The 25,000-nt window shown below is 45.6% G+C and overlaps 1 protein-coding gene across 3 annotated transcripts in view; it reads left to right on the plus strand.

Annotated features, from left to right (window-relative positions):
- The window catches only part of SYNE3 (spectrin repeat containing nuclear envelope family member 3), a 118,621-nt gene that overhangs the window by 54,150 nt on the left and 39,471 nt on the right, over positions 1-25,000 (plus strand). For all 3 annotated transcript variants that reach the window (XM_040333230.1, XM_040333231.1, XM_040333232.1), the window contains exons 4-11: positions 556-865; positions 5,974-6,132; positions 6,655-6,999; positions 10,638-10,774; positions 12,380-12,557; positions 13,151-13,333; positions 17,136-17,279; positions 20,233-20,367. In XM_040333230.1, coding sequence (XP_040189164.1) covers positions 556-865; positions 5,974-6,132; positions 6,655-6,999; positions 10,638-10,774; positions 12,380-12,557; positions 13,151-13,333; positions 17,136-17,279; positions 20,233-20,367 — 1,591 coding nt within the window. The remainder of the gene's footprint in view (positions 1-555; positions 866-5,973; positions 6,133-6,654; positions 7,000-10,637; positions 10,775-12,379; positions 12,558-13,150; positions 13,334-17,135; positions 17,280-20,232; positions 20,368-25,000) is intronic.

Below are 25,000 nucleotides of genomic sequence, written 5' to 3' on the forward strand. Positions count from 1 at the left end.
TAAATAATAATAATAAAAAGTTTTTATTATTATTATTATTGTTATTTATTATTATTAATTTGTTCCATTCCATTCATTTAGATGCGACATTCTTTATTTTGGATAATTTGTAACTTTGGATAAATTTGTATTTGTTTCGTTCACTAACAACCAAATTTGAAAGGAAATTCCAATACCTATAATTTAATAGTTAGTTATTATTTCAGATTTTCGCGAATTTCAGGTTTTCGGATTGTCGAATTTACAAACTTCCGAATTTACAAATTTTCAAAAATTCTAATTTACGAGTTTTCGAATTTACAAATTTTCGAATATTCGAATTTATGAATCTTCGAATATTCAAATTCACGAATATTCGGAAAAAAAATGTTAAACGGGTTTTCGTTAATTCGGATTTTTCCCAAATTTGTTAAAAAAACAAATACGTAACGAATTGCACATGTCTACCAGAAAGCTGAAGATCTTGTTTGCGATTGATATTGTGTTGTGACCTGTATGCGATCTTACACTGTAGAGAGCGGTCTCACGGTACGCCTGTTTCTCCTGCGTTTACAGCCGTATTGAGTGGGTGTGGCTGCATTGGAACGAGTATCTCCGAGCGCGGGACGAATTCGCCTCCTGGGTCCATGACATGACGCTGAGGCTGGAGCCGGATATGGAGATGCAGCTGGGCCGGAAGGAGAAGTGTTGGCAGTTCGAACAGGCCCAGGTCCTCCTGAGAGACGTCATCAACCATTCCAAACTGCTGGACCGGCTGCTGGAGGAGGCTTCCTCGCTGTACAACCGCATCGGTGACCCCAGCGTGGACGAGGCGGTACAGAGCGCCATGGTGAGCGAGTACAAGCAGATCAAGAAGAAAACTCAGGTCAGTGGCCCGGAAAATACCAAATATTGCCAAAGGTGGGGGAAGGGCTTTTTGTGAGGAAGCAGTGGTCTCTCTGCAGAGATCCAGCACGGCCCATGCTGAGTCATAGTCAGAGCTCTCCAATCAGGAAAGGGCATGAGCATTGCTGAATGCAGAGCTGTAGATCTGACTCAGCAGGGGGCATGTTGGAGCTCAGGAGAGAGACCGCTGTTTCCAAACAGCTCAAGGGGGCATGTTGGAGCTCAGGAGAGAGACCGCTGTTTCCAAACAGCTAGGGTCCTTTGCTGCAGCTGCTGGCAGGAGACAGGCTTTTCTACCTCCCACTCTGATCACAGTACTCATCTGCTTTTCTCTGCAGAAGGGTGGCGCCATCTTTGTTTCAGGCATCATCCATGGTCACCATCTAGTTTCTGGATCGAGGTGCCCGGTTCAGAGTAAACCTTGGTGTCTGTGGCTGTGTTCACAAACGTCTAACAGACTGACACAGATCAGCCCCCTGCTGCAGCCTCTCACTTTCTGACTTGCTACAAAGTTACAATGTTGCAGTCTGTTCTTTGGGGGGGGGGGGGGGGGGACTGAGGAAATGCTTCTTCCTGTCTGCAGCAGACTGATGACATCATCCCAGACTGGGGAAATGAACGAGCCTGGAATTTAATGACAGCTTTCTAAAGATAAAAGGTGGGGCCTTTCTGGAATGTGGTACATTTGTTTTGATAATTCCCTCTAGGGTTCTCTAGAATTATTATATTGCATCTCTTGATACAAATGTGTATGTATTTCCTATGTTCGTCAGCGCCATCTAGTGGCCATAATGCGGTATTTTACGTCTGCCAATACTTTAACATCAGAGAGAATTGCCTAAAGAACGTTTGTTTTTGCCCACTTACTGGAAGTATTTGGAGATTGGCTGGATGGATGGCTATGTGAATTATTTTTTTTCATAAATAGACCCCTTAACCTCTTCCTGCCCAGTCCCCGTGTCCCCTTTAATGGCGTATTTATAACAGGGATCTGAAGGAACGACTGATCACATAACCACTGTGATTGGCTGTCACAGTGCTCAGATGATTGAGTGCCAATCCCACTGGCTATCGATCATTGGCAGAGACCGAATGCTGTCTTTAGGCAGTTTGGTCACTGTGTTGGGAGCACAACAGAAGGCTCTGCTGCCCGTGGGTGCATATGTACGGCCACGTGGGGGCGTTACAGTCCACCCTGTTTGCTGCCGCAATAATGCGTTACTCGAGTGGCAAGGGGTTAATCATTACCTCCGATGACTCTGGCCCAGGTCAGGTACCACTTGCGCTTTATTTGCTGAGGCACAGGGCAACGATTTTGCCCTGCGCCCACGCAAATATTTTGCGCTGCCCTAGATTCACGGAGCAGTAGCTCCGTAAATTGCGAGGGAGCACCGGCAAAATTGCCCGGTGTAAGCGCGCGCAATGTAAATGATCCCGCCGGGGGCGGGAATCATTTAAATTAGGCGCGTTCCCGCGCCGATCGTAAACCGAATGCTCCGTCGGGAAACTTTCCCGACGTGCATTGCGGCAAATGACGTCGCAAGGACGTCATTTGCTTCAAAGTGAACGTGAATGGCGTCCAGCGCCATTCACGATTCACTTACGCAAACGACGTAGATTTTAAATATCGCAACGCGGGAACGTGTGTATCCTATAGCATTGGCTGCGCCTGCTATTAGGATGCGTAACCTTACGCGAAACCCGACGTACGCAAACTATGTAATTTGTGTACGCAGGGCTCGCGCAACGTTGTCAATCGGTGTTAGTATGCAATTTGCATACTATACACAGGCCACAATGGGAGCGCCCCCTAGCTGTCATCGCTAGAATGCAGCCTAAAATCTGCGTGGCATAAGAGCCTTATGCCACGCAGATTTTAGGCTGCAGTCGGCGTAACGAGTTCTCTGAATCAGGAGAACTCGTTACGCCGGCGCAAGTCAGCAATTGCGCTGCGTAACTATGGTTACGCAGGCGCAATTGCTACCTGAATCTGGGCCTCTGATATCAACAAACCACGCATAGCAGCCGACAATATTAGGAGCACAAAGGTTGTACCATTATTTTTGTGAATTTCTTGTTTTGGAAAGAAAAATTATAAAATATGACAACATAAAACAAAGAATACAATAACATAAATAAATAATAAAAAAAAAGTACAACAGCATACATACAGAACTAAAAAAAAAAATGTAAGTAAAAAGTATACGTTTTATTGCATACATTTTTAGCATAAATAAAGAGCCAAAGTAGATAAAAAAAAATACAATACCATAAATAAAGAATTCAAATTAAATTAAACAGCATAAATAAATAAAGAAATAAAATAAAGAGAGGCATAAAAAAAAATACAAGAGCATAAAGAACAAAAAAAAAAAAAAAACAATAACATAAATACAGAAATTCAAATAAAATAAAATGGCATAAATAGAGAACTAAAATAATTAAAATACAATAACATAAATAAAGAAATAAAATAAAATAATATACTATAATATAAAGAACTAACATAAAATAATATTCCATAACATAAATAAAGAAATAAAATAAAATTAAATTGCATAAATAAAGAACTAAAATAAAATAAAATTGCATAAATAAAGAACTGAAATAATAGAAATAAAATAGCATAAATAAAAAAATAAAATAAAATAGCATAAATAAAGAACTAAAATAAAATAGAAAGAGAATGCAATACCTTAAATAAAGAACTAAAATTAAATTAAACAGCATGAAAAAATAAATAGAGAAATAAAAAAAATACAACAGCATAAAGAACAACAAACAAAAAACAATAACATAAATAAAAAATAAAATAAAGAGAGAAATAAAAAAATACAGCAGCATAAATAGCTAAAATACAATAACATGAATAAAGAAATAAAATAAAATATAGAGAGAAATAAAAAATACAACAGCATAAAGAACTAAAATACAATAACATAAATACAGAAATTCAAATAAAATAAAATAGTATAAATTAAAATACAACAGCATAAAGAACTAAAATACAATAAAATACAATAACATAAATACAGAAATTCAAATAAAATAAAATAGCATAAATTCAAATACAATAACATAAATAAAGAACTAAAATAAAATAATATACCATACCATAACATAAATAAAGATCTAAAATTAAATAAAATGGCATAAATAAAGAACTAAAATAAAAGAAATAAAATGGCATAAATAAAGAACTAAAATAAAAAACAATAAGATAAAGAACTACAATAAAATAAAATTGGTAACAGTGGGAAGGCCGTACAGTCAGCTGACAAATATAATAATATCCTTACAGGAAGTGAAAGCTCCATGTCGGAAAGCACAATGTATCAGATCTGTACAGTGCTGAGAACCCCGCATGGCTCACACTCTAATGACCCCCCCATTATCAGCGTCTGCTCTCTTCATCACCTGAGCCGCGTTCTTGCCGGTTGACTCACATCCCCCTCCCCCGGGAGTCGGCACCTGCTCCTCCATTTACAACTCTCTGGAACTCTACCAGGGAAATGCTTTGCTTTGGCCGCGGTTCAAGCTTCTGTCTAGCCTGTTTGCACAGCGTCCTGTCTGTTTGGATTTAGTTTAGTGCCTTTCAGGGAAGATCGTGTTCATTGTCCCGCCGTGTACTGCCAAGCCGCAGGTCTCGTTGTGTGAGGAACAATGAACTCTGAGAAAGGTTCCCTTCAGATACAAAAGATTCTCTCCAATCAGATCTCATGATTTCCCAATAAAGTGGAACTCCAGACAGATTTAAAGGGGCACTCCTCTGATCCGTGTCGGACATTTGTGAGCACAGCCAAGAACTACACAGGCACAAGGATTGACATGACTCCGTCATCTCTGAGCCGACATCTCAGTCCAGAAAGTAGATGGTGACCCTGGATGATACCTGAATAAAGATGGTGTTGTCTTTCTGGAGATCAAAGCAGATGAAGGCATTGTGGGGGGGTCCTGTGCACTTACCATGAAAAAAATACATTATTTCTCATGCTAGTACTTCGTTAAGGTGTTGCCATCTCTGCAAATGGAGGTGGAAGGAAGGGCTGTCCCTTGGAGGGAAGGGGTCTGTCCCTTGGAGGAATAGGGGCTGTCCCTTGGAAGGGGGGGTCTGTCCCTTGGAAGGGGGGGTCTGTCCCTTGGAGGGAGGGGGCTGTCCCTTGGAAGGGGGGGTCTGTCCCTTGGAAGGGGGGTCTGTCCCTTGGAGGGAGGGGCTGTCCCTTGGAAGGGGGGCTGTCCCTTGGAGGGGGGTCTGTCCTTTTGGGGGAGGGGGGCTGTTTCATGGAAGGGGGCTGTCCCTTGGAGTGAGGGGGCTGCCCCTTGGAAGGGGGGTCTGTCCCTTGGAAAGGGGGTCTGTCCCTTGGAGGAAGGGGGTCTGTTCCTTGGAGGGGGGCATGTCCCTTGTAGGGAGGGGTGTAGGGAGGGGGGCCTGTCCCTTGTAGGGAGAGGGGCCTGTGCCTTGTAGGGGGGCATGTCCCTTGTAGGGAGGGGTGTAGGGAGGGGGGCCTGTGCCTTGTAGGGGGGCATGTCCCTTGTAGGGAGGGGTGTAGGGAGGGGGGCCTGTCCCTTGTAGGGAGGGGGGCCTGTCCCTTGGAGGGGGGCTGTCCCTTGGAGGGAGGGGGGCTGCCCCTTGGAGGGCGGGGGTCTGTCCCTTGGAGGGCGGGGGTCTGTCCCTTGGAGGGAGGAGGGCTGTCCCTTGGAGGGAGGGGGCTGTCCCTTGGAGGGGGGGTGTCCCCTATCTAAATCATTCAGATCTGTGTGTAGAAGAACCGCGGCCTGGTATAGTTACGAAGGGGCACCCGCTTGTGTGTCCCCCCCCCCCTTTGCTGGCCTGCCAGGCTTGATTGCTCGGATAAGGGATAAAGATTCCCCTTAAAATCCATACCATCGGTCGGTGTACAAAGGTTATGGTGATGACAGGTTCACTTTAAATAAAGGCCATAGTGGACCTTCATAGTGATTAGTAAAGGAATAATTGCTGCAGGCTGGCAGCTGATAAAAGGTCACCAAGAATATTACTATAATGACCTCTGACCCCATTTTCTGCATGCGCACATTTTCACCGATTGCTTTGTTTGGCCGTTCTAGGAGAGGACGAAGCATCTGGAGAAGATCTGGAGAGATCATGAAGCCTATGAGAAGGAAGTCAACCTCTTCAAGTCCTGGCTGAACGGGGTCATAGAGAAGTTGAAGTGCTGTATCGGGTCAGCGTCAGAATCCACAGAGACCAGACTGAACATGCTGCAGGTGAGTGTCAAACCCAAAACGTGTCAGTTCAGCATTTTCATTGGTTGGGAGTCAAATTCAAGGCAACCTTTTAACCACTTGGGCCCCATTGCAACGACTATGGTTACAGCTATGCCCCGGTAGTAATGATGACATGTCTCCAGTCATTTCGGGGAAGGGTGCCCAATTTTTCTGCCCTGTCACCTCTGGAATGTCCTTAGACATTTGTTTTGTCAGTCAGAAGGGTGTGTATAGAGTTTACAACACACAATACACACCTCATCCAGGATAGGGGAGGGTGGGGCAGGGAACACGGCTTGTCAAAGTCTATTAGTAGCACCAGCCAAGAGCCCTGCAAGCCATCACTGATCCCACAAGGTGGCAGAAATTATCCTACAGGAGCACGGCATCCTGGGAGTTCTGCTAGACACACACCCCCCCCCCCAATTAGGGCATATTGGTTTTGTATTTATAGCCATTAATATTTGTATGGATTTTCCTACATTATGCCATAGATGGGTTCATGTCTTTTCCCTGTTGCAGGAAATCGGGCAAGATGTCGAGATTGGCAAGAAACAGTTAGAAGTTCTGGAGGAGAAGTCGGCGGAAGTCATTAAGGACACATCACCCCTGGGTGCGGAAAAGATTTCCAGAGAGCTGGAAGAGCTGCGCCGGACTTTGACCGAACTGAAGATCATGAATGACGAAGAAGAAGAGGGATTTCTGAAGACCTACAACTCAGAGAACGCCTTCTCCCAACTGGCCCATCAACTGGAGGCCAACATCAACGAGTTCAGGAAGGCCGTGCAGAGGCTGGAGGAGAGCCTGGAGTGCGGAGAGAAGGTGAAGAGTGAAGAGGAACTCATAGCGCTTTGGAAAACACTCAACGTAAGTCTTGTTGGCCACTGGAGAAGAGTAAACCATTTCTCATTGGTCTGGATTGCGTTGGGCATTCATGGCATTTGGGAGCAGAAGAGTTGTTGTCACGTTCAGTTCCTAATGACTGTTGGGTGGTATCCATGTGCCACCTTGCGTGAATGCCAATCCTGTCCTTTACTTGCCCCTCCTGTCCTATACCTGCCCCTCCTGCCCTCTTGCCCTTTCCCACAGTCAATCAGGCTGGTTGTGCCATCATACTCAGTGCTTAGTATTGCAAGTGCAGTCAACATTGGTTAGAAGAGAATGTTGAAGATAACCCCACCACAAGTGCCTGCATCCTCTACTACACAGTCCCCAAAAGTCGTGGGTTCTTTTCCACGCTCCTCGCTCAATCCACTGAGTATCAAAAGAATAATGGGCTGCACAGGGCTGCCAATAAGGGGGTACCACTGTACCTCTTGTACAGGGCCCGGGCCAGCAGGGGGGCCCCGGCAACAGGAGAAATCAGATGTTGGCAGCGATAGTGATCGGTCTAGTGGGAGGGCAATTACTGGAACTGATCCCCTGTATGGCTCTCACTGTAGCAGTTGAAAGTCGGCTTCTCCTCCTCTCCCTCCAGCCAGCTTTAAACTGCTGAATTGTTAGTGAAAGTGTTGTTTGAGATTTGGGGGGGGGGGGGCTCTGTCGGGTAGGCTGCACGGGGCCCTGTGATTTTTAACAGCAGCCCTGGGGCTGCACACCAATGACATTACCACAGTAAAGGTAATTTTATTGCAGGTCCAGCATAGGGACCTTGGGTGCCGACTACGAAAATAAGTTTACTGTTAGGGGTCCCTACAACTTGGGACATTTTTATCAAGGGGTCACGGCACTAGAATGGTTGAGAACCACTACTCTAGTCTATAGTATCTCTCTACCATCTCCAACACTCTATTGTATCTCTACCATCTCCAACACTCTATTGTATCTCTACCATCTCCAACACTCTATTGTATCTCTACCATCTCCAACACTATTGTATCTCTACCATCTCCAACACTCTATTGTATCTCTACCATCTCCAACACTCTATTGTATCTCTACCATCTCCAACACTCTATTGTATCCCTACCATCTCCAACACTCTATTGTATCTCTACCATCTCCAACACTCTATTGTATCTCTACCATCTCCAACACTCTATTGTATCTCTACCATCTCCAACACTCTATTGTATCTCTACCATCTCCAACACTCTATTCTATCTCTACCATCTCCAACACTCTATTGTATCTCTACCATCTCCAACACTCTATTGTATCTCTACCATCTCCAACACTCTATTGTATCTCTACCATCTCCAACACTCTATTGTATCTCTACCATCTCCAACACTCTATTGTATCTCTACCATCTCCAACACTCTATTGTATCCCTACCATCTCCAACACTCTATTGTATCTCTACCATCTCCAACACTCTATTGTATCTCTACCATCTCCAACACTCTATTGTATCTCTACCATCTCCAACACTCTATTGTATCTCTACCATCTCCAACACTCTATTGCATCTGTACCATCTCCAACACTCTATTGTATCTCTATCATCTCCGTCACTCTATTGTATCCCTCTATCGTCTCCAACACTCTATTGTATGTCTATAATCTCCTTCAGCCCTGGTTCACACTGGGCTGCGGGAGTGAAGCTGTGCGATTTTAGCTGATTTGGCACGATTTCACTCCTGCTGGCAGTCCCGATTTTATATCCTACACTCTATTGTATCTCTATCATCTCCAACACTCTATTGTATCTCTCTATCATCTCCGACACTCTATTGTATCTCTATCATCTCTGACACTCTATTGTATGTCTATCATCTCCAACACTCTATTGTATCTCTATCATCTCCAACACTCTATTGTATCTCTCTATCATCTCCGTCACTCTATTGTATCTCTCTATCATCTCCAACACTCTATTGTACCTCTATCATCTCTGAGGCCCCGTACACACGACAGAGTTTCTCGGCAGAATTCACCGAGAAACTCGGTCAAAACCCGGATTCTGCCGAGAAACTCTGTCGTCTGTACAGTTTTGGCTCGATGGAGCCGCCGAGGAGCTCGACGAGAAAATAGAGAACATGTTCTCTATTTTCTCGTTGTTCTATGGGAGAAGGCGCCCCGCCGAGCTTCTCGGCGGCTTCATCCCTGAACTCGACGTGCTTGGCACGTCGAGTTTCTCTGTCGTGTGTACGGGGCCTGACACTCTATTGTATCTCTATCATCTCCAACACTCTATTGTATCTCTCTATCATCTCCAACACTCTATTGTACCTCTATCATCTCCGTCACTCTATTGTATCTGTATCTTTCTGTTGTGGGACTACAAGTCTTATGGGGAATTGCACAACTTTGACAGCCACAGGCATGACTCCCAGAGCTAAAACCCAAGGCTGTATTTATTTCTGGATAAGGCGGGGAGGGGTCGGAGGTTCAAAGAAAACTTCCAGTGCGCTTTCCAGATCCTCCCCACACTCTCAATGACATGTCTACAACCATTCTGGTAATAAAAGATTAGATAAGAAATCTGCACAAGTAAAGTCCAGAAATGTGCTGAGCCCAGAAAACCCTCTGAGATCAGGAGAGTGAATACTGAGAACATTTTTCTGCCTTAAAATGCAAATTTAGCTCAAAAGTCGTCAATTCACAAAAAAAAAAAAAAAAAAAAGATTATTTACTGAACGTGTTAATCATTTATATTTGGCACTTCATGTATTTATTTTTTCACAGGCCGATGAAGCTGACTGATGGTCAGTCGCGCCTACACACCATCAGTTAAAAAAACGAGCGGGTCAGAACGCGGTGACGTAAAACACAACGACGTGCTGAAAAAAACGAAGTTTAATGCTTCCGAGCATGCGTCGACTTGATTCTGAGCATGCGTGGATTTTTAACCGATGGTTGTGCCTACTAACGATCGGTTTTGTTCTATCGGTTAGGAATTCTATTGGTTAAATTTAAAACAGTTTGGCTTTTTTTTTACCCGACGGTTAAATAACTGATGGCGCCCACACACGATCGGTTTTGACCGATGAAAACGGCCCATCAGACCCTTCTCATTGGTTTAACTATTCCTATTGAAAGCAATGGTAAACCGCGGTAATACCACCGACAATGCGTCTCTGCAGAGGCGCATTGCGGACAGTATTAACCCTTTTTTTGGCCGTTAGCAGGGGTTAATACCACACCGCTAGCGGCCGAATTCCGCGGCAACTCAGACGGTATAGCGGCGCTAAAAATAGCGGCGCTGTACCGCCACCGCACATCCCGCCCCAGTGTGAAAGGGGCCTAAGTGGACAAACTTACACAATCTGCAGGGGATCAAATAATAATTTTCTCCACCGTATGTGTGGCAGGAAAAGAGAGAGCTTCAACACCCACACGCCGCACTTATACGTTTCTAGGTAGCTGGTGGGACCGGTTCTCCATCATGTGACCACTGTGACAGCCAATCACATGTTTGCTAATCTTTCCTGCCCCCCCTGGGTGCTCACAACTTTTTTAAGGGATGCTGGGGCGGGTGGAAAGGGGGGGAACTTTTGGACAGGCAATGAGCTCCTTGAAATGACCAAATGATATGACACTAACCTCGTATTCATCCTCAGGTCACTAAGTCGGCCCTGGGGGGGTTAGAGGCCAAGGCGGAAAGAGTTAAAGTGCAGTTGAAGGACCTCTTCAAATTCTCCAAGGACATCCAACCTCTGTCTGACAGCGTCATTGCAGCGATGCGCGAGTACCAACGGTAAGTGGACTTAGGAAAAAACATGAGAAAGGATATTTTCTTAAAACTTCTTCACCAAATTTCACGGAATTTCCTTCTTCTTCTCTCTTCAACTGTTATTTTCCTGATTTTTTGGCTTTGTTTTGTTTATATTATATTAACAAATAATATTTACATGACTTTTTTTTGTTTTGTTTCCTAATACTTTTACACATTCCGGCCAGATTCATGTAGATTTGCGTCGGCGTATAGTATCCCGTTTACGTTACGCCGACGCAAGTTTCCAGCGTAAGTGCTTGATTCACAAAGCACTTGCGTGTAAACTTTCGGCGGCGTAGCGTAAAGCCGTCCGGCGCAAGCCCGCCTAATTCAAATGGGGCGTGTACCATTTAAATTAGGCGCGTTCCAGCGCCGAACGTTCTGCGCATGCTCCGTTTGGAAATTTGCCGCCGTGCTTTGCGTGAAATTGCGGCGCCCCAACGTGTTTTTTGAACGGCGACGTGCGTAACGTACTTTCGTATTCCCGGACGTCTTACGCAAAAAAAAAAAAAAAAATTGAAATTCGACGCGGGAACGACGGGCATACTTTAACATGCGCTGTCTATTGTTACACCACCTAAATAGCAGCCATAACTTTGCGACGCGAAAAGCCGACTAGCGACGGCGTAAGAGAATGCGACGAACGCGTGTACCTTCGTGGATCGCCGTAAACAGCTAATTAGCATACCCGACGCGGAAAACGACGCGATCTCCACCCAGCGGGCGCCGAAGTGTTGCATCCTAAGATCCGAAGGCGTACGAAGCCGTACGCCTGTCGGATCTTAGCCAAATGCCATCGTATCTTTGTTTGTGAATTACAAATAAAGATACGACGTGGCAAATTTGAAAGTACGCCGGAGTATCAGCAGATACTCCGGCGTACTTCTTCTCTGAATCTGGCCCTGTATTTTTAATCTAAGGGCCAGATTCACAGTCAGCGGCGTAAATGTAGGCGGGCGTAGCGTATCGTAGTACGCTACGCCGCCGCAACTTAGAGAGGCAAGTGCTGTATTCACAAAGCACTTGCGTCTAAAGTTACGGCGGCGTAGCGTAATTTTGCCGGCGTAAGCGCGCCTAAATCAAATGTAAACTAATCATGACCCCACGTAAATGACGCTTTTTTCGAACGGCACATGCGCGCGCATGCTCAGTATCACGTCGAATTTTCAAATTAAATTACGTCCGCTCAATGCCTAGTGAACGTGAACGTAACTTACGTCCAGCCCCATTCACGGACAACTTACGCAAACGACGTAAAATACGACGCTGTTCTGACGTTTCCGACGTCCATACCTAACATGACTTACCCCTGCTTTATGAGGGGTAACTTTACGCCGGAGTATGTCTTACGTAAACAACGTATCTTGCTACGCCGGGTGCACGTACGTTCGTGAATCGGCGTATCTAGCTCATTAGCATATTAGACGCTGACCAGTTTCAGCGGACATGTTCGACCGTGTGTACGCGGCCTCATAGTTTATGCTGTTTATTTTCTTTTGTGTAATAATTACTAGAAATAATAAACTATTAATAAAAGGTGTTGTTTTATTTCCCCCCCCCCCCCCCCCCACAATTTTATTCCCACAGGGCAAAAAGCAAAGCGTTCAAGCTCAGCACCGACACAGAATCTGAGCTGCGGCAATTGTTCCAGAACCCTCTGCGGGAATTCCTCTACTGGAAACCGATCGCCGAGAGCGTCCTGGACTCCACCACTGTTGCAGCCAACAATGGATCTGGTAATCCCGACGCCCTGGACCGCATTGAGGTGTGTCAAGGATGCCTTGGGGGGGGGGGGGGGTTTGATCCACTAAGGCCCCGTACACACGAGAGGATCGATCCGCTGGAATTGATCCGCGGACCGGTTCCAGCGGATAGATCCCCTGGTGTGTACGATCCAGCGGATCTGTTTCCGCGGATTTTTGTCCCCGGGGATGGATTTCCAGCGGATCAAAATTTCTTGACATGCTAAGAAATCGATCCGCTGGAATCCAGTCCAACGGATTGATCCGCTGGTCTGTACAGACTCACCGGATCAATCCGTCCGATTCCATCCCTCGCATGCGTCGTAATGATTCGACGCATGCGTGGAATTCCTTATATGACAGCGTCGCGCACGTCGCCGCGTCATCATCGCGGCGACGGCGCGACACGTCACCGCGGACGGAATTCCGCAGGGATTTTGATCTCATGGTTAGTACAACCATGAGATAAAGGTCCGCCCACTTCTGGCTGATCACAGCAGGGCGTGTTGGTTTCTTAAAAAAAATACTTTCGAGGAAAACATTTTCATTTCCTCTTTTTTGAGACCTAAGAATAATAATAATAATAATAATAATAATTTTTTATTTCTTTTTTTAGAAACTTCTGGAGGAGAGTAGCATGATTAAAGAAAGCCTGGCATCCCTGGTGGTGAAGAAGGACGGTATGCACAGCGTGCTGGGCGATGACAGAACCAAACTGCTCCTGAGAGACGTCGCCGCAGCCGAGACGGAGAGAGAGGCGCTACACCACCATCTTTTGGAGAGGAGGAGTCAACTGCAGGTAAGATGTTTACTGCCCTTGAAACTTTAGGGGGGCCGGACTGTGGCCAGTAGGAGTAGAAAATGCCATAGGAAAAAAATTACATCATTGGTGTCAGTGGAAGGAATAGTGCCCCATCATTGGTGTCAGTGGAAGGAATTGTGCCCCATCATTGGTGCCAGTGGAAGGAATTGTGCCCCATCATTGGTGTCAGTGGAAGGAATAGTGCCCCATCATTGGTGTCAGTGGGAGGAATAGTGTCCCATCATTGGTGTCAGTGGGAGGAATAGTGCCCCATCATTGGTGTCAGTGGGAGGAATAGTGTCCCATTATTGGTGTCAGTGGGAGGAATACTACCCCATCATTGGTGTCAGTGGAAGGAATAGTGCCCCATCATTGGTGTATGTGGGAGGAATAGTTCCCCATCATTGGTGTCAGTGGGAGGAATAGTGTCCCATCATTGGTGTCAGTGGGAGGAATAATGCCTCATCATTGGTGTTATATGATGGCGACCCAGGGAAAGTGGTTAAAACACTGTCAACTTTATTGTTCTGGGCAAAAAAAGCAAAGAGTTCCCACCAGAGATTTCAGACTGACGCTTTTCACCTAAATAGGAGCAGGAATGGATATACTGTATATTTATATATCCACTTGCCGGCCGCAATGCCTGTTTAAACATTGCAGTTTGCATGTGGTTTACTGGGGTTATGGTTAAAGCCATAACCTGTTATTTTTTATTTTTCTGCAGCCAGCGATTTGTTTTCTCATGAAAGAAGTCCAAGTGGCTAATTAGCCGCTTGATCACTTTCAGAAGCAGCGGGAGGGGCTCGCCGGTGTTTCTGGGGCTTACAGTTTTTTCCGGCGCGCCCAAGAAATGATTCGGACTGGTTACATGGCTGGCCATAGAGGTGGACAGAGACCAGATTGTCTCTGCTTGTCTCTATGATCTTGGAGAACCTGCTCAATGTCATGACGTCACTTCCTGTCTATGGCGGAAGTAAAGCATTTTTTTTTTTAAAGCAACAGATCACACTTTTTTTTTGTGTTGATCTTTGTGATCAGCCAGATGTGGGCGGACCTTTATGTTTTGTCTCTTCTATAAACTGCCAAACTGGCAGTAGTTTTGTTTTTTATTTTGTTTTTATTACAATATTTTGTGTTCTGGGGCGTTTGTGAAATAACAGACCTCTGGTGTTCCAACTTTGACACAGGGAAAGGAGACTGAGGACACAGCTCTACATCTCCATCTCTGTAGCCTCAGCTGCACAGAATGAATGGACAGGAATAGCTCTCTACAGAGGCTTCCTGTTCATTCACAAACTGAAGCATAGGAGACACAGTTCTCCGTCCTCAGTGCTGTCCCCCTCTGTGCTGTACCCCTCCGTCCTCAGTGCTGTCCCCCTCTGTGCTGTCCCCCTCCGTCCTCAGTGCTGTCCCCCTCCGTGCTGACCCCCTCTGTCCTCAGTGCTGTCCCCCGCCATGCTGCTGTCCCCCCTCCATGCTCCGTGCTGCTCTCCCCCCTCCATGCTCCGTGCTGCTCTCCCCCCTCCATGCTCCGTGCTGCTCTCCCCCCTCTGTGCTCTGTGCTGCTCTCCCCCTCCATGCTCCATGCTGCTCTCCCCCTCCATACTCCGTGCTGCTCTCCCCCCTCTGTGCTCCGTGCTGCTCTCACACCTTTGTGCTGCTCTCCCCCCGCCGTGCTCCATGCTGCTCTCCCCCTCCATACTCCGTGCTGCTCTCCCCCCTCTGTGCTCCGTGCTGCTCTCACACCTTTGTGCTGCTCTCCCCCCGCCGTGCTCCGTGCTGCTCTCCCCCCTCCGTGCTCCTCTCCCCCTCTGTGCTCCGTGCTGCTCTCCCCCCTCCATGCTGCTCTCCCCCTCTGTGCTCCGTGCTGCTCTCCCCCTCTGTGCTCCGTGCTGCTCTCCCCCTCTGTGCTCCGTGCTGCTCTCCCCCTCTGTGCTCCGTGCTGCTCTCCCCCTCCATGCTCCGTGCTGCTCTCCCCCTCTGTGCTCCGTGCCTCCCCCCTCTGTGCTCCGTGCCTCCCCCCTCTGTGCTCCGTGCTGCTCTCCCCCTCTGTGCTCCGTGCTGCTTTCCCCCCCTGTGCTCCGTGCTGCTCTCCCCCCTCTGTGCTCCGTGCTGCTCTCCCTCCTCCGTGCTCCGTGCTGCTCTCCCCCCACTGCGCTGCTCTCACCCTTGATCTGTCAGGATGGAGAGCGGAGGTAGGAGCCGCTAAATCCGGCTCCTACCTTTTTCCGAATGAACAGAGTCAGTGATCACTGACTCTGTCCATTAACATAACTGAGCATCGTAACCTGTGTTTACGATGCTTCCGTTTATGAATGGAGAGGAGCTTCTCTCCATTCATTTTAGCTGAGGCTGCAGAGAAAGGGACTGGGGAATCTGTGTCCTTAGTCCCTTTCTCTGTCCTAAAGGGGAGATGTCAGGGGTCTGTTAAGACCCCTGATATCTCACCAAAGACCCCCCAACAGGGCTGATAAAAAAAAGAAAACAAAATTGCAATAAATAAAATGTTTTTAAAAAAATAATAAAAATGTAAATAAAAAAAAAACACTGATAATTCACCCGCCCCCCCCCCTAAAAAAAGAAGAAAACACTGTTAAAAAAATAAAAATTGTAAAAAAAAAAAAAAATACTGTCACATGACATTAAAAAAAAAGTATCAGTAATCGGTTTCGGCGAGTACTTGGGAAAAAAAGTCTCAAAAAAGTGGTATCGGGACAACCCTAGTGAAAACACAAGGGCCCGATTCAAAGAGATTTGCGCTTTTTTTGCGGAGGCGCAGGGCAACGATTTTGCCCTGCGCCCCCGTAAATTTGCTCTGCTGCCCTTGATTCACGGAGCAGAAGCTCCGTGAATTGCGCGGGCGCGCCGGCAAAATTGCCCGGCGCTAGAGCACGCAATTTAAATGATCCCGTAGGGGGCGGGAATAATTTAAATTAGGTGCGCTCCCGCGCCGAGCGTAGAGCGCATGCTCCGTCGGGAAACTTTCCCGACGTGCATTGCGGCAAATGACGTCGCAAGGACGTCATTTGCTTCCAAGTGAACGTGAATGGCGTCCAGCGCCATTCACGAATCACTTACGCAAACGACGTAGATTTCAAATATCGCGCCGTGGGAACGACGGGTATCCTTTAGCATTGGCTGCCCCTACTATTAGAAGGGGCAGCCTTACGCTAAACACGCCGTACGGAAACAACGTAACTTGCGTACGCAGGGCTCGTGCAACATTGTGATTCGGTGTTAGTATGCAATTTGCATACTATACACTGAGCACAATGGGAGCGCCCCCTAGCGGCCATCGCAAGAATGCAGCCTAAAATCTGCGTGGCATAAGAGCCTTATGCCACGCAGATTTTAGGCTGCAGTCGGCGTTACGATGTTCCTGAATCAGGAGCATTCGTAACGCCAGCGCAAGTCAGCAATTGCGCTGCGTAACTATGGTTACACAGGCGCAATTGCTCTCTGAATCCGGGCCCTGGTTATCACAAAACAATGAGTGAAATATAAGTAATAAAGAAACAAAAAGGAAATGAAAAGAGAGAAGAAATGAAGTGAAGGGGGGCCCAATGCACCACAATGGACTGGGAATCACTCCGTGTAATGCACGTCTATCAGTAAGGTGCTTTGGGGTGCCATTGAGAAAGAGTGACATCACATCGCACCAACACCCGTGATATCCATTGCGGCATCTCGCGCGTTTTCACAAGGAAGTTGTGTGAATTGGGCCCCAGGAACTAAAGTCTACAGATCCCTCTTACCCTAGCAGAGGAGGAAGGTGTATTCACTTCACATTCTATTTCAGAGTCTGGCCGCTCAGAGCGAGGAGTTTGATTTGGCGTACAAGCTGCTACACCAGAAGCTGTCGGCGCTGCGAGTGAAATTTGCCAAAGAAAACGAGAGGCAACCGGATATCATCGGAAAAGAGGCACAGCTACAGAGGCTGCAGGTTTTTTATTTTTTACTATATAAATTAAAAAAGGCAGAACATTTTGAAAAATAAAATATACATATTTTCTACTTTCTGTTAAAAAACGTATCCAATAAAAAAAAAAAAGAATTTCTTCACAAATTTAGGCCAAAATTAATTCTGTCTTTGGTAAAAAAAAAAATCTCAATAAATGTATATTAACCGCTTAAGCCCTGGACCATTTTGGTGGTTAAAGACCGGGCCACTTTTTGCGATTCGGCCCTGCTTAGCTTTAACTGACAATTGCGCGGCTGTGCGACGTTGCACCCAAACAAAATTTACGTCCTTTTTCCCCAACAATAGAGCTTTATTTTGGTGGCATTTGATCACCTCTGCGATTTTAATTTTTTTGCACTATAAACAAAAAAAGAGCGACAATTTTGAAAAAAAATCAATATTTTTTACGTTTTGCTATAATAAATATCCTCAAAAAAATATATATAACATTTTTTTCCCCCCACAGTTTAGGCCGATACGTATTCTTCTACATATTTTTGGTTAAAAAAATCCCAATAAGCATTAATTGATTGGTATGCGCAAAAGAAATGCCGCATACACACAACCGTTTTTCGGGTTGTAAAAAATGACGTTTTTTTTTTAATGTCATTAAAAACGATCGTGTGTGGGCTCCAGAGCGTGTTTCACGATGTAAAAAATGGGTATTAAAAATTTCAAACATGCTCTATTTTTTCACCTCGTTTTTAACGTTGTCGTTTTTTACGTCGTAAAAAATGGTTGTGTGTGGGCTTTAACGACGTGAAAAAAACGTGCAAGTTATGAGACGGGAGCGCTCGTTCTGGTAAACTAGCGCTCGTAATGGAGTAAGCACATTCATCACATTCATCACGCTGTAACAGACAGAAAATCGCGAATCGTCTTTTACTAACACGGAATCAGCTAAAGCAGCCCAAAGGGTGGCGTCATCCGCATGGAACTTCCCCTTTATAGTGCCGTCGTACGTGTTGTACGTCACCGCGCTTTGCTAGAGTATTTTTTTGTTCACGATCGTGTGTAGGCAAGGCCGTTTTAATGATCGGGTTGAAAAAAACATTGTTTTTTCTAGACCCTTAAAAACGTCATTTTTTACAACCCGAAAAACGGTTGTGTGTACGCGACATTATAGCTTCTACAAAATAGGGGACTGTTTTATGTCATTTTTATTAATATTTTTTTCTTACTAGTAATGGCAGCGATCAGCGATTTTTATCGTGACTGCGACATTATGGCGACACATCGGACACTTTTGACACATTTTTGGGACCATTGTCATTTTTACAGCGATCAGTGCTATAAAAATGCTCTGATTACTGTAAAAATTACACTGGCAGTGAAGGGGTTAACCACTAGGTGGTGCTGCCGGGGTTAAGTCAGTACTAATGAGTGATTCTTACTGTTAGGGGGCGTGGCTACACGTGACACGTCACTGATGACAGTTCCCGATCACGGGGAACGATCATCAGTGATAGTGTCACTAGGCAGAATAGGGGAATGCCTTGTTTACAAAGGCATTCTGCCCTTGCCCATCACGGGACTCACGGGAACATTGAGTTCTCGAGACCCGCGGGCGCACTCGCGAGGCACGCGGCGAATTTAAAGGCGTGTACCTGTACGCCAATCTGCCTAAGTAGTCGTGCGGCGGTTAGTAAGAGGTTAATGGCTTTGCAGGGACGTTATAGAGTCTACAAACAATGGTATATATTTTGCAAATAAGTAATTTTTCTTCTTCACTGATGGGCTCTGATGCTGCACTTATGGGGCTGCTCTGATGGGCACTGATGAGGCTGCACTGGTGTGGTGGATGTGCTATGGGGTTGGTTTTGGATCCTACACTGGGTTAGAGGTTGTAGGTTTTCTTACCAGCTGGACCTTCTACATACTGTACATTCATTTCTAGAAGTACAGAGGGTGAGTATAGTACGTCCTGTCCTTCTGTCCTTCTGTCCCTCTCATACCTCTCGTGTCCTTCCAGCAAATCATGGCTGCTGGGAGTTGCTGAATAAATACAGCAGATGTAGCGATAGAGAGATGCAAAGTAACATTGTTTATAAACATTGATCAGATGGGAGATAGAGAGATACAAAGTAACATTGGGCCAGATTCACTAACAATTACGGCGGCGTAACGTATCCCCTTTACGTTACTCCGCCGCAAGTTTTCGTCGTAAGTGCTTGATTCACAAAGCACTTGCGTGTAAACTTGCGGCGGCGTAGCGTAAAGCCGTCCGGCGCAAGCCCGCCTAATTCAAATGGGGCGTGTACCATTTAAATTAGGCGCGTTCCCGCGCCGAACGTTCTGCGCTTGCTCCGTTAGGAAATTTCCCACCGTGCCTTGCGCGAAATTACGGCGCCCTAACGTGTTTTTTGAACGGCGACATGCGTTACGTCCTTTCGTATTCCCGGACGTCTTACGCAAAAAAAAAATTGAAATTCGACGCGGGAACGACGGCCATACTTTAACATGGCTGGTCTAAATCGAAGCCATGAAATAGCAGGCTTAAGTTTGCGACGGGAAAAACCGACTAGCAACGACGTAAGAGAATGCGACGAATGCGCGTACCTTTGTGGATCGCCGTAAACAGCTAATTTGCATACCCGACGCGGAAAACGTCGCAAACTCCACCCAGCGGTCGCCGAAGTATTGCATCCTAAGATCCGAAGCCGTACGCCTGTCGGATCTTAGCCAAAAGCCGTCGTATCTTTGTTTGTGAATTACAAATAAAGATACGACGCAGCAAATTTGAAAGTATGCCGGAGTATCAACAGATACTCCAGCGTACTTTTTCTCTGAATCTGGCCCATTGTTTATAAACATTAATCAGATGGGAGATAGAGAGATACAAAGTAACATTGTTTATAAACATTGATCAGACAGGAGATAAGGAGTATCTTACACACACCCCTTTATGATATTGATTTATTTTGCTCCTCTGCAGATCCTCCTGGATGAATTGACAAAACTCCATTCTCCGATCAAAGAGTTAAACTCCAAGATGGACGGAAGTCCGAATCATGCCCACCGAGCCAGCAAACTCCTGTCTGATTACCTGACGTTACAGAGGAATTTAGAGGTAAAACCTGGAAATAAACACATAGGGGCAGATCCACAGGGAGAGTACGCCGGAGTATCTACTGATACGCCGGCGTACTTTCAAATTTCCCGCGTCGTATCTTTGGTTTGAATCCTCAAAACCAAGATACGACGGTATCTGGGTTAGATCCGACAGGCGTACGACTTCGTACTCCTTCGGATCTAAGATGCAATACTTCGGCGTCCGCTGGGTGGCGTTCCCGTCGTTTTCCGCGTCGAGTATGCAAATTAGCTATTTCCGACGATTCACGAACGTACGCGCGGCCGTCGCATTCTTTTACGTCGTCTCTAGTCTGCTTTTTTCGGCGTATAGTTAAAGCTGCTATTTGGTGGCGTACGCAATGTTAAGTATGGCCGTCGTTCCCGCGTATAATTTTAAAAATTTAATTTTGTTTGCGTAAGTCGTCCGTGAATCGGGATGGACGTAATTCATGTCCTCATTGTTCGTTTTTGCTCTAATCCTTCTCTGTTCTGAACACTTCCTGGTTGTCTGTTTCCTGATGAAAAAAGTCATGGGAGCTTTCTCTCTGTGGTCACTAATCAAGGAGGTGGGATTACTGTGGGCCAGATTCCTGAAGAGATACGACGGCGGATCTCCTGATCCGCCGTCGTATCTCTGAGATCCGACGGTCGGATCTATGCGACTGATTCATAAGAATCAGTTCCGCATAGATCTCCCTTAGATCCGACTGGTGTAAGTCACTTACACCAGTCGGATCTTAGGCTGCAATCTACCGCCGGCCGCTAGGTGTCATCGCAGTTTTTTACGCGTCGGATATGCAAATGAGGAGAACCGCCGATTCAAGTCCGAACGCCCGCCCGTCGTTTTTTTTTTAAGTCGTTTGCATTCGGCTTTTTCCAGCGGATAGCTACCCCTGCTATATGAGGGGTAGCTAATGTTAAGTATGGCCGTCGTTCCCGCGCCGAGACTCAAATTTTTACATCGTTTGCGTAAGTCGATCGGGAATACGGATGGCCGGAATTTACGTAGCCGCCAAAAACAATGACGTCCTAGCGACGTCATTTGGAGCATGCGCACTGGGAAATTTTGCCGGCGGCGCATGCGCAGTTAAATCGGCGCGGGAACGCGCCTGATTTAAATTGTACACTCCCCCTAGCCGCGGAATTTGCATTCCGCTGGGGGAGTTACGATCCGCCGGCGCAAGTTTCGAGGTAAGTGCTTTGTGAATACAGCACTAGCCTCGCAAAAGTGCACCGGCGGATCGTAAATCACATAGATTACGCGGATCTAAAGATCCGCTAATCTATGTGAATCTAGCCCAGTGTGTCTAAAACCCCTCAACACCAATCAGTTTCGTTTTACAAACCATCACTGCCCTGTATTGGCTCTGAGTCTCTGTACATCACAGAAGCAGGAAACAACATGCAAAAACGAAACTGAAACTGTAGGTACATTATATGATTGATTTTTATCTATTTTTAATCATTAAAAGGAATCAGTTAACTATTATGTCTCTATATCCTGTAAACAGTCATTTCAGCAAAAAAAAAAAAAATTTCCTTTACAACTCCTTTAAGAATTAATGATTATACCTGTACCACTATTGCCATTGGGCTGGATTCAAGAAGCAATTGCGCCTGTGTAACCATAGTTACACAGCGCAATTGCTTACTTGCCCCGGCGTAACGAATGCTCCTGATTCAGGAACCTCGTTACGCCGACTGCAGCCTAAGATATGCGCGGCATAAGGCTCTTATGCCCGCATATCTTAGGCTGCATTCTTGCGATGGCCGCTAGGTGACGTTCCCGTTGTGCTCAGCGTATAGTATGCAAATTGCATACTAACGCCGATTCACAACGTTGCGCGAGCCCTGCGTACGCAGTTTACGTTGTTTCCGTACGGCGTTTTTCGCGTAAGGCTGCCCCTGCTATTAGCAGGGGCAGCCAATGTTACGTATACCCGTCGTTCCCGCGTCGCGAAATTTCAAATTTACGTAGTTTGCGTAAGTGATTCGTGAATGGCACTGGACGCCATTCACGTTCACTTAGACGCAAATGACGTCCTTGCGACGTCATTTGCCGCAATGCACGACGGGAAAGTTTCCCGACGGAGCATGCGCTCTACGATCGGCGCGGGAACGCACCTAATTTAAATGATTCCCGCCCCCTACGGGATCATTTAAATTGCGCGCGCTTACGCCGGGCATTTTGCCGGCGCGCCCACGCAATTTACGGAGCTACTGCTCCGTGAATCAAGGGCAGCGCAGTAAATTTGCGGGGGCGCAGGGCAAAAACGTTGCCCTGCGCCTCCGCTAAAAAAAGGGCAAATGTACCTGAATCCAGCCCCTTGACTTTTTCATAATAAAAATCGTTTGTAAACAAAAAAAAGAATTAATGATTATAGACTTGCTTCATGCTGTCAAAAATCTAGGTGTTGCCTATCCATGAATAGATAAGGCGAGTCTGTGATCATTAATAATAATCAATAAATGTCAGACGATAAGGCACAGCGTATGAAGGAACGCTGTCATTTATGATTGAGATATACACTATTATATGTATCCGTAGATTAGACAAAGGTGACATATGCTTTGTAGGACATTTTTAAGTGGTTTTAATTATACAATATATTGTGTGTTTTTGTGCTAAGGTTATATTTGTTTTCTTTCAGTGAAAGCTCTGGTATATTTTATATATATTGAGAAGTTGTTAATCTATATTGCCTGATAGTCATATCTCCAACAAAGAAAGTGTTTGTTTTAAATGATATGATAGGAACTTGTTTCTATTGAAGAAATTAGCTACAATATAATTGATGTATTTTATATACTTTACATGTATCTATAAACAAATATGTATATATAGATATATCTATGTCTATGGATATATCTCTATCTCTCCCTCTCTCTCTCTCTCTCTCTATATATATATATATATATAAAGGGCCATTCCACAGAGCAAGTACGCCGGCGTATCTACTGATACGCCGGCGTACTTTCAAATTTCCCGCGTCGTATCTTTAGTTTGAATCCTCAAACCAAGATACGACGGCATTTGGGTAAGATCCGACAGGCGTACGGCTTTGTACGCCTTCGGATCTTAGATGCAATACTTTGGCGCCCGCTGGGTGGAGTTTGCGTCGTTTTCCGCGTCGGGCATGCAAATTAGCGATTTACGACGATCCACGAACGTACGCGCGGCCGTCGTCTGTAGTCGGCTTTTTCCGGCGTATAGTTAAAGCTGGCATTTTGCGGCGTATAGATAGACTTGCTATGTTAAGTATGGCTGTCGTTCCCGTGTCAAAATTCGAAATTTTTTTTTTGCGTAAGTCGTCCGTGAATAGGGATGGACGTAACTCGCGTCTAAGTTCAAAAAATGACGTCGTTTCGCGCAAAGCACGGCGGGAAATTTTAAAACTGAGCATGCGCAGTTCAATCCGCGCGGGGACGCGCTTCATTTAAATGAATCACGCCCCCAACCCGCTGATTTAAATTCCGCCGCCAGAAATACACTACGCCGCCGTAACTTAAAGCGCAAATTATTTGAAGATTCGAAGATCCGCCAGGTAAGGTACGGCGGCGTAGCGTATCTCTGATACGCTGCGCGGATCTAATTCTATGTGGATCTGGCCCATAGTCTATATATAGATAGATATAGATAGATAGATATAGATAGATATAGGTAGTTAGATAGATAGATAGATCTATATATACATATTTGTTTATAGATACATGTAAAGTATATAAAATACATAAATTATATTGTAGCTAATTTCTTCAATAGAAACAAGTTCCTATCATATCATTTAAAACAAACACTTTCTTTGTTGGAGATATGACTATCAGGCAATATAGATTAACAACTTCTCAATATATATAAAATATACCAGAGCTTTCGCTGAAAGAAAACAAATATAACCTTATATCTATATAGATCGATATATATCTGCATGCGCAGTTCAATCGGTGTGGGGACGCGCTTCATTTAAATGAATCACGCCCCCTACCCACCCAATTTGAAATACGCGCCGAGAGATACACTACGCCGCCGTAACTTACGGCGCTAAATCTTCCTGGATTCGACTTAGAGCCAGGTAAGATACGGCGGCGTAGCGTATCTCTGATACGCTGCGCCAGGGCAATTCTATGTGAATCTGGCCCATAGTGTATATCTATGTTGGATTGAACTTATACAATATATTGATTGATAGTCCTATCTCTATAAGGGTTTTTTTTTACTATTTCTGGACTGATGCCTATAAATACAGAGCTGGGTGCAGCCAATCCACAGAAGGTTCAGTCTGGGATATTATAGCCAGGATTTGTTCTCATGCAACAGCACCATCTTGTGGTAAGATGTGTGATAACACATTTATATAATATTTAAAGTTGCAGAAAGAAGTAACATTCCCAGCAATGGGCTGGATTCAGGTACCTTTGCGCTTTTTTTGCGGAGGCGCAGGGCAACGTTTTTGCCCTGCGCCCCCGCAAATTTACTGCGCTACCCGCGATTCACGGAGCAGTAGCTCCGTAAATTGCGTGTGCGCTCTTTAAAATTGCCCGGCGTAAGCGCGCGCAATTTAAATGATCCCGTAGGGGGCGGGAATCATTTAAATTAGGCGCGTTCCCGCGGCGATCGTAGAGCGCATGCT

This window comes from Rana temporaria, chromosome 13 (assembly GCF_905171775.1).
Source record: "Rana temporaria chromosome 13, aRanTem1.1, whole genome shotgun sequence".
NCBI lineage: Eukaryota > Metazoa > Chordata > Amphibia > Anura > Ranidae > Rana > Rana temporaria.